General features: G+C 42.5%; 1 protein-coding gene across 8 annotated transcripts in view; it reads right to left on the bottom strand.

Moving 5' to 3' along the window:
- akap9 (A kinase (PRKA) anchor protein 9) overlaps positions 1-13932 on the bottom strand; it is a 57942-nt gene extending 44010 nt beyond the window's left edge. For 7 of the 8 annotated variants that reach the window (XM_084696812.1, XM_084696815.1, XM_084696817.1 and 4 more), the window contains exons 1-5: positions 13691-13932; positions 5949-6212; positions 1766-1810; positions 1141-1200; positions 198-341 (exon numbers count right to left, since the gene is read on the bottom strand). In XM_084696812.1, coding sequence (XP_084552938.1) covers positions 198-341; positions 1141-1200; positions 1766-1810; positions 5949-6212; positions 13691-13738 — 561 coding nt within the window. In that variant the 5' untranslated portion in view covers positions 13739-13932. The remainder of the gene's footprint in view (positions 1-197; positions 342-1140; positions 1201-1765; positions 1811-5948; positions 6213-13690) is intronic. The other variant, XM_084696816.1, reaches the window with a different exon arrangement.
- Between the last annotated feature and the right edge of the window lie 1672 nt (positions 13933-15604).

Genomic DNA, 15604 nt, shown 5'->3' with positions numbered 1-15604 from the left:
AACATGAAAAAAAGAGAACTCGCCAAAGAGGTGGGGAAAATGTGACAAGATTGACGTCTATATGGGGAAAAATAAATATATATATGAGCTTTGTCACGAAAGGTCAGACGCTGAACCTTCAGTTCACGACAGGTCCGTTCACCGTCGGCGCCACATTCGCTCAATATTACCTGCTGTACCCCTTTGTTCACGATTACCTGCTGTACCCCTTCGAAGGCAGACCGGACCTCCTCCAGTTCTCCTCTCAGCTCCTCCACCGCCCGGCTTTTGGCTACCAGTTCATCCTCCATGTCCTGGACACATCCTTCCTTTCCCTCCTTCTGCAGAGGGTCCACTTCCTCCTGGAGAACAGACAAGGACAGCTGGCTCAGCCATCGTAGACAAGGCCTGCCCCTCCCCCCAGGGGACAGGGCGAAGAAAGTATCTCAGTGATCCCCTTAGCTTGCAGACAATCAACACCGGACCGACAGAGAGAGTGACAGAGTGACAGAGAGGTAGCTGTTGAGGAACATGATGCGACAAGTGGCCCGATAACTTCACCTATAGCAGATGTCTTGTTACTTTGAGACTCCATTATCCCTATCTGCTATATACAGTGGCACTAACAAGCCATCCATTTCTCTAGCTTTCCAATTTCCCTCCCCCTGGCTGCCTGCAAACACCATTACCTGTGCCATGGCAATTGAATAGCTCTTATACAACGGCCATCTCCCTCCCTCTATTCCCCACCCCCATTCTCTCTCTCTGTCTCTCTCTCTGTTTCTCTCTCTCCAACTTCAAGAATAATTTACAGCATTGAAATGTCATGTAGACCTCATTCAACCCCACTGTCCAATCAAACCCCTCTCCATCCACCCTGTCAAATAGTGATTGGCTTAAGAGATGACTATCTTGGGGGTGGTGAAGGCCATAGGCTTCCAAACATGCATAATTTTAATGAAGCACATACTGAAAATCCCAGAAGCATAGAATAACAAGCACTTAGTTAGTGAGTTAGCGGGGAATCTTGGTTATCTTGGCAGTATGTTCATTGTGTGCAGAGGAAACAGTACAGCATAGAAGGAGAGTGCAATGGAGCATTAAGTCATAGTTTATCAGCAGGAGAGCGCAAGACTTGCTCATTGATCGTCTTTACTATACCCAGATAAACGCTGTGTAGGACTGCATTGGGATTTCAGTCGTATCATGGCATCCGTTTACCTGTCAATTCACAATGCTACTGTTGAGTCTGTCATCTCAGTCCCATTACCAAGCTAATTATGATGGTGGTTACGCAGAAAGGGAAGAACACAATTAAATCTGGTATTTGATTTTCTCCTCATCTTCGTCACACTGCATTGTAACGGCACTCTTCATTAATCCATTAAAATCACAGTGTGTGACAGGAAAGGCTTTTAATGTCAGCTCTGAGAAAAGGGAGAGGTGCACAGGCTTTGACTTTATCGAGTTAAGAGAAATAGCTGTGATTGGGTGAACCAAGCGCCTGGCAACAAGCTACTGGAGTCATGTGGTATTTTGTCAGAAGTGACCAGAGCCAAAATGCCTGGCATTAGAATTCATCCCTGGTTGAAGCACTTTAAATCTGATTAAATCCAATTCCTAAAACCCTATTCTTGGACATCCATTTAGGTTAACCATAGACATAGACTGACAAATTCATCAACTCTCCTTGTGGGGTATACTTTAACAGCGTTCCACATGGTGCTGTTGTGTGTTGCTGGGAAAATGGTTCTTGGTAAATGTAACCGCCAACATTTCTACTCACTTCAGACGAATAGTCTTCTGCTGTGGTGGACATCTCACTCTCAGGCTGCAAAGGAAAAACAGAAACTCTGTTTGACTTCATCAGCACATCAAGGGGACAGAAATGAAGAACGAAAGTCTACATCTCAAAAAAAATATATATATACAATTTAAAAAAGATGAAGATATTGATCAAGAGCATGAAGTCAGTAGGACCGAGATCAAACATTGGTACAACTAAACTAAACAACTAAACAGTGCTGGAGAAAGATGATATCCATATACATAGGAGACTTAGGGCTACTTTCACACTGGTTGACTTATTCAGAGCAGATCTCTTCACTTGATTTGATTATGTTAAATTCAACAGCAAATGTATTCAGCAGAGCTTATAGGACAAGAATACTACAAAGTTGTGGTCATGGAGCTCAGAGTTATTCATTTATTTTGTATCATTCTCAAACAAGGAACATATCTGGTGCAACCCCATACCATGATTTATAAGAAAATAATAAAGGATGCCAAAACGCCAGAATTTAACAGCGTTGCAACAAAACATAATTTATGCACCTTGAAACACACTAAACCCAACAAGCTAAACCTGTGTCGTTATGAAACACCATCAGCACCTCAATCTCTCTCCCACATGTGAACATTCTTTGCCCGTACGTCCACACATGCTAAAGATCCCCTGTTCTGTGTAAGCAACAAGTGTCTTAACTTGCATTGGTTGGTTGCTATACCAAAACAAGCGGTTAGCACTACCACAGACATACTGTAGCATAAAACTCCTATACCACCCCTTTCTTTCTCTCCCTTTCTCTCTCTCCCTTTCTCTCTCTCCCTTTCTCTCTCTCCCTTTCTCTCTCTCCCTTTCTCTCTCTCCCTTTCTCTCTCTCCCTTTCTGCCGCATATTCAAGAGCCTAAGAGAGGACACTTTGAAGTTCCGGTGTTTCCACAGCAACCCCTCTCTCTCTGAGGGGAGAAAGTTGCGTTGCTACTTGCAACATCTCCGTGGTAATTCAATTGAGCGCCCAGGACAATTACACTTATTTTTTTTGTCTCTTAAAAGAAATGTCATCGGTGTCAAATGATTTATAGACTATAATAGCAGAAATATATGTATTTTATAGCACAGATAGATTCACCATTTCAAAGCACATGGGCAGATTCTGTTTTTGAAGGGTAATTTTATGCCATACAAGGGAACAAACGCCTGTTAAGATATATTGGTTTTGAGAAAGCTAAGATATCTTTCCATCACAGTTTGATGAAGATTGTGGAAAGTTTGTACAAAGTAAACGAAATGTCTTACAATGAGTCAGCGCTTCCTTTCTGCTACACTACTACAGCATGCTGTACATTACATCATATTCTCTACTAAAGCTGCATTATGTGAAATTGTTAAACAAATTCAAGTATGAGAAACAGCACCCCCAACTCTTGTCTGACTGTCCAAGCTGTCCTCCAGCTCATCAGGTTTGCAGCCACATGATTGGCTGGAAAGTAGTGGGCCGCTCTACAATGAGAAAGTACCATTCCACAAGAACTGAGCTGTCAGTGTTGCCAAACGACTCTGAGTGCCTCTAATTGCGCACAAAATAATTTTACTGAAAGAATCGGACAAATGGACAGTTAACTTTGAGCCGACCTTTACTAAGACTTGATAATATGGTATACTTGATAAGGACTTTGATCATGTAAAATTAAATAAAAACATTATGGTAATAAATCGACTAGCAGATACAGTATGAAGGCAGGGAACATCCATATGCAGCTGGTCACAGTGAAGAGTCATCATAATGACACAAACAAAGGATATCTGGGAGGAACAAAAAAACAAACAAACATAAGGATATAACTATATATATATCAATCTGCCTCTTCATTTTTTTAAGTGTAGTTCGTCTCTAATCTGACGACAGCTCACAAGGTCTCGAGATCCTCCAACACAGACTGAGGTATCTCGACCTGTTTTAAAAAGGCGATTGTCTGTTGCCACGGCAACCCTTTTTTTTTTTTTTTCGCCATAGCCTGTGGTAGTGGGGTGGGGGGGGGGGTTGTGGATAACAGAAAACCGATCAACGCTGCCCATGACACAAGTGTTTGAAAAGAAAAGAGCTGGGGAAAAAGGATAGCAATTTTTTCGTCCATGCTTTCCTTCTGAGGACGATGGCGCAGAGCTTTTTTGTCCGGTGAGGTCTGAATGTGCTGGAGGTTATAGGCTCATGTGTTTTGTTGATTGTCTGTGAAAACACGGCAACTATTTCACAGCGAGGAGGTAGTCAGATGAGCTGAGTCACGCATTTAATTAAAAGCTGTTCGAGGAGGACAGTGCAAGGGCGCTCCGAAGTCTCCCTGGCTCTGCTTTCAAACTAAAGTTTTTGTCTGAGACAGCTCACATTTGTTCAATCCCTGAAGCATCAGTATGGTACACCATGTTTAATGGCTCGTCAAGAAATCCCCAAGATACGTGTTGGTGGTTGGCTTAAGACTTGTAGCAAAAAGCTAAATGAGGCAGATGGTACAGTGGTTGTGTGGTGGTTTTTAATCAGCTCTTAGGTAACTGAATTAGGAGTTTGTTAATTAGGCACACACAAACAGACAATTACCACCCTACTGGGAACAGACTTAAAGGTTACTGCTTTGCAGCAGTCAGAACAGCAATTGATGGGTTCTCAGAACCTCATTAGGGATCATTCGTTTTCTAATGGCAAATAAAGGCTGCTTAAAAAAAAAAACTATGTTCCTCTGTCTCAACTCATGTTTGAAGCTCCAGTGTTTTAAGCTCCAAAAATAAACTTTATTACGTTAGTTAGTGGATTAATTCAAATTTAACCGGGAGTCAGGTGGCTGAGCGGTGAGGGAATCGGGCTAGTAATCAGAAGGTTGCCAGTTCGGTTCCCGGCTGTGCCAAATGACGTTGTGCAAGGCACTTCACCCTACTTGCCTTGGGGGGAATGTCCCTGTACTTACTGTAAGTCGCTCTGGATAAGAGCGTCTGCTAAATGTAAATGTAAATATGAGACGTTAATATGAGAAACATTGCCCCCCCACCCCAATTCTTGTCTGAACTACCACCCTTCCTCCAGCACAAGTTCGATTGACAGTGGTTTCAATAAGCCAAGGAAGACGGCCCGAGACGCCCCGCCTCGCCAGATACGATTGGCTGGAACAGGATCGCTGACACGTAACTGGCTGGAAAGTTGCGGGCTGCTCCAAAATTAGAAAGTGATTCTGGCACTGAGCTATCTGTGTTGCTAAACAACTCTCAGAGGACCTTATTAGCTTACACAACAGATTTATAGATGACAAAGACTTTCTTTTTTTTTTTACTGAAAAAATCTTACGCATTGTACTTTTAAGAGGTTAAATTACAGGTGATAAACATGTTTATTGTACGGGTGATAAATCTGTCCAAAATGGGACTTGGTGGTGATTCAGCAAGGGGCAACACAGACACAAAGCCACTTGTTGTCCTCATTCATATTCATCCATTTAATACTGAGCTTTTGTGAAACACAAAAGTAGCTCATGGCAACTGTATAATTCTCAAGTCTTTGTTCTGATATCTAAGAATTGGCACATTCAGTTCAAATGGATTCAGACGATTTCTTTGATGCTGCAAATTGAAAACTGTTTTGTAGTCCAGCTTAGAACTAAATATCGGCACTCAACAAAAAAACAACAATTTAAGTGACCTTCTGGTTGAAGCTTCTGTATGGAGGCCAAATCATGATAAAGTCAAACTTGCTATTAATAACATTTTAACAGCATAGATTGAAGGATGGAGATACTAATACAATACCTCTGTTATAAGTTCTATTTTGTATTGTCTGATAACGCTGCCCTGTGAACACGATATGCTTCATACTCAAGTTATTCGACTAGATGAAACTGAGTGTTACTTATGACATTTCACGGAGGCCGAATCGGTGTTTGGCAGAGGCCATTAACTCAATAGAGTAGATTCCAAACTCAACTCAGGGATTTTGGGGAGTCAGGTGGGCTGAGCAGTAAGGGTGTCGGATTAGTAAATCTGAAAGTCGCCAGTTCGATTCCCCGGCCGTGCCAAAATGACATTGTGTCCTTGGGCAAGGCACTTCACCCTAATTGCCTCGGGGGGGAATGTCCCTTTACTTATTGTAAGTCGCTCTGGATAAGAGCGTCTGCTAAATATGTAAATGTAACTCAGGGATTTTTACCTCTATGGTGTACGTTTGATCATGTTTGACTGTCTCCCCGCTGCGCAGGGTCCTGGCAAAGGTATACTCCGTTCTGGTCGGTGCCTGGTCCCCTCTGCTGCCTCCACCTTCAGGGACTTCATCCACCAGAGATTGATCACGCTCCGTCTCCCCGCCCCCTTGGCCATCTCCCTCAGAGTCCTCCGGCCCTCTCCTCCTTTTCTTCTTCTTCTTCTGCAACTTCTGTCCATCCGCATGTGCTTTCCTCTGCCGATACTCAGCCAACTAGAGCCAATCAGGGAAGAGAAGCACATCGACCAAGTTAATACACAGGTTACACTGTGTGCTGTCAGACATACAACCAATAAAACAAGACGTGTGGCACTTGAACACATGCTCAGTTAAAAGTTAAATCAGGAAGACCTTCAAATGAGAAGGGACCACTTAGAGTGGTCTTCTATGACTGAAATAACAAATCAATTAAACGGTTGAGGAGCATGACAGGAAACCCACGGCAACGCTACATAGTTCGGTAAAGCTCAAGCGAAACATTTCAGGTATCCATGTTGTGTCCCTCCTCTTCATAAAGACTGACACATTTGCGTCTCGCTGTGGCAGGCACTAATCTTTTAAACGCCTGCTAAAAGGATTAGATTTTTAAAACAAAAAAATCCACTTAGATACGAACTTATTATCAGAGCATGAAGTGGGCAGTTAAAGACCAAAATATGTTCAAACGATTTCAACAGTCCCCCAAAACATGCTTCTACAGTGACAGTTACATTTGTAAGTTTAGAGTGTAATAATATCCTAACACAGTGCAAGAGCCACTGTGCTGTATAACAAATAAAATCTCTAGAACAATAACAGACAAATACTTCATCTCGCACATGGGGCATGACACTAGATTTTTTTAAGATATTGGGAGGGGGGTTTGGGATTTGGGATTAAAGGTCATCAAGGTCTTAATCTATAATGCTCTCCCCGGCTTCCAGCTCCTTTTCATGAACCTCCTGGTTTGTTGATCTCTGACACACCACCGCACCACAACACAGAGTGTGATTAAATTCAGGTTAGTGCAGAACAAATCCAAACTAAATACCTCTCTTTTTAGTGTTCACCTGAAACAGGGATACAATTTCTCCCAGATCTCCATCTATGGCTAGCGTTACCAGGAAGTTTGCATACTTTTACATTTAGTCATTTAGCAGACGCTCTTATCCAAAGCGATTTACAGTAAATACAGGGGACATTCCCCACTCAACTGATAATTGATGCTATGTTGTAGATAAAGAAGAAACACTTGATGCTATATTGTAGATACAGAAGAAATGCCAACAGCTTTAGGACAACAGGGGGTAAATGACAAGTCTTCCATTCTATTTGTGTTTTATAATAAAACGCCCATGTTCATTGTAGCAGATTTCCCACACCAAATTCGCATTACCTATAAGACAAACACACATGGGCATGGCAACACGAATTCCCCCAGGCGCACGCACACAAACACCACGCGCACATGACACACACACACACCTTTTCTTTTTTTTTCTTTTTTTACAGCTAATCGCCATGTGGGAATGTGGGCAGCAATTACATGATTTAGACAGGAGAAAAAATTTAACATATCCATTATGTATGAGCAACAGCTAGCAAGGTAAGAGACTAAACCATATGTCCAGCACCAAACCTGACAGCAGGCAAGCGGCATTGAGTCGGAAACCAACTTCACAGGAGGGCAAATGCAGGCACCCGGTATCACATGGAGCGACGCAATTGGACCCCTGTTACCAAGGTTACTGCACAGTAATAGCAGATTACCTGGTCAAGGGGTGGCCAACTTCTGCCCCGGGCTTCATCAGAAACCGTTTGATTTGAATTACAGTACTGCAGCTAATTATACACTAGCAGTGTCTGTCAGGTGAGGGTTACCACTTGTAGCTAGCTATTATACTCCAGTCATAGCAAGCCTAGATAACCCTGCGCTATATTTGTTTTCGTTGCTAGCACTAATCATTTGTATTTAATTTACAAAGATCATTGTAATTGTGAAGCAGCGTCCGACGAATAACAACCAAAATTGAGAGGTGATGAAACCACTGAGGATGAACGGCCCTTTGCCGTTTGTGCTGCGCTGCGACGGATTCAATTTATTTTCAACCCTAAAGTAGATAGCTTTAAGAAGTCTCGTCTTGGGACTCTTAATCTCAGTTGATCAACTTCAGATGACAGCGGGGTGGCCTATTTGGCAACAGACCACTGAGTTAAACTTGGACATGCATACGGGTTCTACAGATTACGTAGGTTATAACACCATCTATAGCGGTGTTTCCAAACATCAAGGACAAACAAACAAGCATTCCCAAATCATTTCAATCACAAATAATAGGCTAATCTGAGCATGTTTGAAGGCTTGTTTGATGGTCGCAGTTGTGGCACATACATGTACTGATATACAGTGAGGGGCGGATCTAGAGATTTTCATTCGGGGTGGCAATGGGGTGGCAGAAGGGAGTTGCTGGGTGGCCTCCTGGAGGCGAATCAAAACCCAAAGTAGGGGGCTAAAGTACTCCCTATGGTAAATGATTAGGGCATAACATTGTAGTTTAAATTAAACAGTAACATTAATATTATTTATTGAAATGTTCTGTAATGTACAAATCATATTTTTCCATGGGAAGATTGAGGTTCATGTTGTTTAATTGTAACTTGTTTAACTATATGCTCTTATGGTTCTTCCCTTTGGGACTTATTTGTTTTTTCACAATGCATGCTTCATGTTTTGGCTACCCGCAATGTTTGGAGCTTGTTGTGTTGTTATGATAAGTGACCTATGCACTTTTGTAAAGCTCTCGCTTTGGATAAAAGCGACTGCTAAATGCATTTTTTTTATTTAAGATTGTGGTGGGTAGTAGCTGCCACCCCTTAGATCCGCCCCTGTGTACAGCGTTTCCACATCATCGCTAGCCTGACGTTGTCATACTCATAATTCTAGTCAGAATATGAGTCTGAAAACTCTCCGTTGGGCTTTGAGTACGGAGCGTGTTTCAACCAAACTCGTAAAACAAATGCCTCTACGCTCAATTGGATAGACCTACAACCAATCAGAGCAACGTATTATGCTGTTTGTTGAAAACGAATTCAACCCAAGGGCTCTTTCGTGACGTTGTTGATTACGTTACTGTTGATCATCTGTCCATCATCGTATAAAGCCCGCCCTGGCAATTTCATTGGTCAGTCCCGATTCTGGGTTTTCTGTAGTTGTCCCCAATACAAGACCCTCCAGACCCAACTTCCCGAACACATTTTTTTGTGGGCGGGAGATTTCGGGCTGGCAGCCAGGCTACATCATCGCTGTCATCTAATTGAAATCTGTAGCCTACATTTCAACTGAAGGTGTAGGTCAGCTAATGCAGCCATTGGCTTCGTTCCAACGGAGCGATTATCTCTACAGCTTTGTCATCGTTTATCCCACTGATTACTAATGATAGATTAGCACAATTTACACTAAAAGGCAAGACTATAGGGTCGGTATTTCTGGGCTACCCAATGCATTAATTATGGATTGGACGTGAGTATTTCTCATTAATCTTTTGAAGAACACACACACACACCTACAAAGGGACCCAAACGGACAATCGATATTTCAGTGTGTACTAACACAACACACACAAATATCAGGCCTACACTGGACACAAACAGAACTCCAAATTGAGATCGTTTTTAATTGCACCTCGAAACAAGGACAAATGTATTACTTAATTCAGTTGAAGAACTGACAGCGATCTTACACAACCCTGACATCCAACCAACTCAGGTCTAGTCATCATAGGTTGGTTTAGGTCCTTCAGTTCCGTGGGCGTATGTGAAGCCCTCTGTAGCACTGCTTGTATATTGAGCTGTCCAAATAAATGTTATTTGATCTTATACTTTGTTCTACAGTCCCAGAGAGGCCTGTGCCTTGCCTGGACACAGGCTTCCTAGACAGTGAATGCTGATTAATCACACACAAGCTAAAGATCAATATGAAACAAAGTCAGACAAACCTTAGCTTAGGTCAGCCAAGCGTGACTCAGCAGAAGAAGAACAGGAGGATTTAATTGGTTGAAAGCAGGAAGTTAAGTAGTACACCTATAGGACGTTGTAACCAGTGGCAAAAATCTGCTGTCAATTTTGGGGGGGACAATTATATGACATTTTCTCAAGAGCAATTCCTGAGGGGGACACAAAAATTACTACTGTAACACAGCCTACATTGTAATATGTTCAATGTATATTATTAATATTATTTAAAGTACTTTTGTTTACAGTGATTTATTGGGGGGGACAAATCATATTTTGCCCAGGATGGGAGAGTCGTGTCCCCCCCCACCCCACCCCCACCCCCAGAATTTCTGCCTATGCTTATAACAGCAGCACACCTACAGCAATTGTTTCTTTTGAACTTAAATCTCAATGAGAAAAAAACAGGCTACATAATATAAACCACTGCTTGTAAACAGAAAGCTATACTGTAAACCATGTGGAGTGATTTGCATCTTACTCTCAAGGATTTGGAGTACATGGTTGTACCACATGAAATCACCTCACCTGTCACTGGGAAGATCACATGTTACTGGGAAGATTACGTGTTACTGGGAAGATAACATTTTACTGGGAAGATCACGTGTTACTGGGAAGATCACGTGTTACTGGGAAGATCACGTGTTACTGGGAAGATCACGTGTTACTGGGAAGATCACATGTTACTGGGAAGATCACATGTTACTGGGAAGATCACGTGTTACTGGGAAGATCACATGTTACTGGGAGATCAGCAGCAACATGGCCTGTCTGATACACACCAGGCCCAACTAACACCATCATGAAAAAAACCAAACTAGTAACAAGTCTTATGGGGTAAAAACTGTCTCAACTAAAAAGGCCCTTCTTCAGATGAAATAAATGCATCTATCGGGGGGGGGGGGGGTTCATCACGTCCTCCAGGGTGTCTCAAGTGTGGAGATATCTTCTGAATTCCTTTTGAGGGTGGGAGCCTTCTGCGCCTCAGAGCCGATGAACAGATCGCTCTGAGGGTTTTAGGATTCTCGTCAGGCGCAGTGTTGGTACACAACAGCTCCCTCTTCTTTAAATATTTAAACTTATTAGGGCTGGCAAGAGAACGGAGAAAATGCGAGGCAAAAATACTTTACCGTGTAAACAACGAGGGCTTTCTGAAATAAAACCAATACAGTTTGGGATAGAATGCCCACAGCTACTGTTAGTGGTGCAAATGTTCCTAGGTGAAACATCAGTAAGGGAGAGGAATGACCTTGTCTATAGTGTGTTGCTAAGGAGCTGTCATAACGCCAGGGGAGAAAGGACATATTCTCTGGTATTCCAGGTAGCAACCTGGTATCCACTCATTTCAAGACTGCAGAAATTCTTCCAGGAGACTTGCAACAGAGGTGGGCTACTAAGCTATTGTTCAGTCTACAATCACTATAATCACTGTGTGGGAAATGTAATAGTTTTTCAAGCATGTCTCAAGGAGAATGTTTGAGAACATAATTTGTATGCGCAAGTGAAAAAAGAACTTCAAAGATGTAGACCCCTGTAAAATCAGGTTTATTCTACTTTGAGCTTTATGATTGAAGACAGGCCAATCAGAGTCAATAGATCAATCCATCTTAGTGTTCTAATGACTTCACCAAGGCCTGAAAGAAGGCTTAATAAGCCATAGTAAGATCGTAACCAGAGAAAAGATTGCAAAGAGAGTCTTGCTTTACAGAATTACAACATATGTGTTCAAGAAGGCCCATCTGTAATGCATGCAAAGAAAGTACGCACTTTCGATTGGACCGGTTCTGTCGAAAGTGCGGAGGAGAGCCAGATTGGTTTTACACTCTCTTTCTGATAAGGGGAGGCGAAAGGGATTACGCCTTAAGTAAAATCAAGGAGATCAAGTTATCCTGCTCTTTCCAAAGCCTTCTACTAACCGCACCGCACCGTCTATTTGTAGAGTCTTTAAGGCCAGCGACGCAGGTTCACACTGGTAGACAGTTCATCTGAGAGAACGCAACATCTTTCATCTCTGTGTTCGCGTCCCTGTCTTCGCGTCCCTGTCTTTGCGTCTCTGTCTTTGCGTCTCTGTCTTTGCGTCTCTGTCTTCGCGTCTCTGTCTTCGCGTCTCTGTGTTCGTGTCTGTGTGTTCTTGTCTCAGTGTTCGGATCTGTGTTTCAACATATCGCTCGTCCTTCCCAGGAGCAGCAGAGCAGCATTAAGGGCACCCTTTTTACCGAGAAGGTTGCCTTGGTGCTCCTCTGTGAGAAAACTACAAGGCTGAAGTTGAAACCAGCACATCCGTTGCTAGTGTATGTAAAAACATTCACGATTGACAAAGAACACCAGAACTAGGCTACATCTGGTATTGAAACTCTGTGTTGTGTTACCTCCCAAGCTGTCTCATAACAGCTGTTATATTAACGCAACACATCATGAATAAATAACAGGAGACAATCCCGAAGGGGATTCAACTTGTCCTCTACCCTAATCCTGGTCTGAACCCTCGCCTTTACCTCAACCTTTCACTTCTGAAGCCGCTTGGCAGGCTTGTCCTTTAGGCAAGGTAGCGTGGCTTCTGAGACTGAAAACACCTTACTTGGTTGATTAGAAACCAAGTACTTGATCTATTGATTTTTTGGGAGTCCCCTTATGTTTAAGGTGGAGACTCAGACAGACTTTTCAGCTACCAAGCTGGCTCATCAGACACTGGAAGACAGAGGTTCAGGAGACCTGGTCTTGGATTGTACTACACATTGATTACTGGCACAAATTAAACCTCTAGCAACATGATGAGATGCAGTGTCATGCGTTCAAGCTTTGTTGGGACACAAGCATCTGAGAAGGACCGTGTATGCAGGGTAAATTACTGTACCAAGTCTGTCATCATGACATTCTGAAAGACCTGTGGAGAGATGGAGTCTAATCAACCTCCCTACCCTGTAAGCCCCACTAGCAGTATTTATAGACTGTAGCAGGGAAGTGACTCGGTTATTTATAAACAATCTTCGGTATTGACTTAATGTTAAGAACATTAAGGTTCGGTCTTGCTGAGACAGTTTACGTTATGACAATAATGGCTGTTTTGACCTTGTGGCTGAAGGTATGCATGCAGATAAGCTTGCCTTATTAATAAAGTAAAGAGCCCTCTTTCTATGCAAGCTGGAAGACTGGCACATTTCTGACACTGTAAAGTGGGGGGATGTTTTATGACCCGATTTATTGCCTATGGTTGATATGTTGTTCAGACAGCCACCTTACATACATCCACTGACGTGGGAAAACCAATTCGCCAAAGCGGGTAATGCCTTAACAATCCTGTCATACGAGACTGTCAACATAGTCAATCACCCGCTTAGCTAGGTTTAACTGAAAGTAGGTACTAGCTTTTATGCCGTGTAGGTATTGTAATGGTAAAAGCATCCCTGAGTCAGCAAAGCAATGCGGAATGACAAAGGAGAGAGGCTATCCTAGCAAGCAAGCTAGCTAACCCAGACCCCCCAAACCCCCGGGCTGTCAGATTCAGGGCGCATGTTTTCTAGGACTGACAGCTGAGTGGGGTTTGGAGGGAGGGGAACTCTGAAACAGCTGCCAAATAAAACGAATGTTGCCCAATTATTGTTGTAAACACTTAATATTCAACTCAAGAAATTCCACTAGCCCACAACAATAGCTAAAGTTTAGCCTGAAACTGAAGATCAGCTAGCTAGGAGCTTCCATACCTTTGCTTTGCCGGCCTCGAGCTTCTTTAGCCTCTCCTCGTCTTCCATTACCGTTGTCCCTGTGGCTGAGAGAAACGGGAAACGGCTTCATGCGAAGTGTCAGCGAATTCGCCAAACTTTTGCAAATAACACGTCTTTGAACTGACATGAAATTCTCAAAGTTTAAGTTTCAATTCAGTTCCAGAGCCTGGCATTAGCAGCTGCCCACTTGCTTATAGCCACATCTCTGTCGCCGCCATGTTCTCCACGTAAACACGAGACGGATCATGATGACGCGGCGTAGGTGTAGCAACGCCCCTTTCTAAAGATCCTGAGGTCAAAATTATCAATTGACAAAACAAGGAATTTTACTACACTGACCATGTAACGCATAATATGTGGATTAACATACGTAAATGATCAAAAACATCTAAACATAAAGTCTGCTAAACCCATCTTGATTAGTAACTCGTGACCTGTAGCCTAACTTTAAGGATGTGATAGGCACCACACGAATTATTTTCGAAATAGGCCTACACTTTTGGATTAGGTCACATCAAACCATTTTAGAGAACGGAGGGCCGTTTGTTCCCATGTAAAAGAAGATATAAAGTCAAATTCATACCGGTTGCAGGTGAATGAGGCCTGTGTCTTCGACTGACAGGAGCCGTGCAGCTTATAGTCTGACAGATCTTGAATTCCACCCATCTTCTTTTAGACATCTTAATCTAAGTTGCGCTCTGCAAACCAGATCGCACCTGTGGACTCTCGTTGTTTGGCATGCACTTTCAAAAGGACCAACTGGAAGCCTGAAAGTTAGGGCCGTGAATTATTGATATGCCTAAGGATTACTATGTCAGAGACTGTAACACAAGCACCGTAAAGCCTCAACAAACGGAAACTGCTCTGTACAGGGGCGAATCTAGGTTCCAACTTTTTTTTTGGGGGGGGGGGGGGGGGGGGGGGTTTAGGAAGAAAAATGAACGCATTTAGATTTAGATAAAAAATTATTAATACCTTTTTTTAAATATAATATTATTTTTTTGGGGGGGGGCTAGTGAAACTCTAGGGGGGGCTCCAAAATAGGACTAGATACACCCATGGCTGTGTATGTCAGTACATTTACATTTATTCATTTAGCAGACTTCCAAAAGAGCGCTTTACAAAAGTGCATAGGTCACTGATCATAACAATGAGATAGCCCCAAAACATTGCGGGTGGCCAAAACATGAAACATTGTGAAAACCAAATAAGTGCCAATGGGAAGAACCATAAGAACATGTAGTTAAACAAGTTACAAATTAAACAACATGAATTTCAAAAAGTGCACGAGTGTACCTGTAGAAAAAGCAAGCAACAATAATATAATTCACAGCGAGTACAAGAAGTTAAATCAGTTACAACTAAGTAATCAACAAGAGCAACAAGTCCCTCAATAAGAGTCATTGTCTTCCTGGAGGAAACCAAGTATCATTGCACTCCCGGAAGAAGTGCTTCTTAAGCCTTTTTATTGAAGGTGGGGAGACAGTCAGTGTCTCCCCATGGATGGAGGTGGGGAGGTGATTCCACCATTACCAGTTCAGAGACCTTTCATGTGTAGGCCTGTTTGTGGTGACAGTTAGGCCTATTTGTGGTGACAGTTAGGCCTATTTGTGGTGACAGTTAGGCCTATTTGTGGTGACAGTTAGGCCTAATTGTGGTGACAGTTAGGCCTATTTGTGGTGACAGTTAAGCTTACATTTGATGCCGTTTTTTGGGTGGTTTTAATTATTTTATGTTTGGTAGATGAGTAAGATGGATTGTTTAACTGAAAGAAAAGAGTATAGGCCTAACCAAAATGATTCAAGTATTTGCTTATTTATTGATTCGTCACTGAAACGTCGCTGTTTATAACAGCATATGTTAAATTGGTAAATGTAGCATACAATCAAGGAG

This window comes from Hypomesus nipponensis, chromosome 4, assembly GCF_054491055.1.
Source record: "Hypomesus nipponensis isolate SF chromosome 4, ASM5449105v1, whole genome shotgun sequence".
Taxonomy (NCBI): Eukaryota; Metazoa; Chordata; class Actinopteri; order Osmeriformes; family Osmeridae; genus Hypomesus; species Hypomesus nipponensis.
This window is presented reverse-complemented; position numbering and strand designations above follow the sequence as displayed.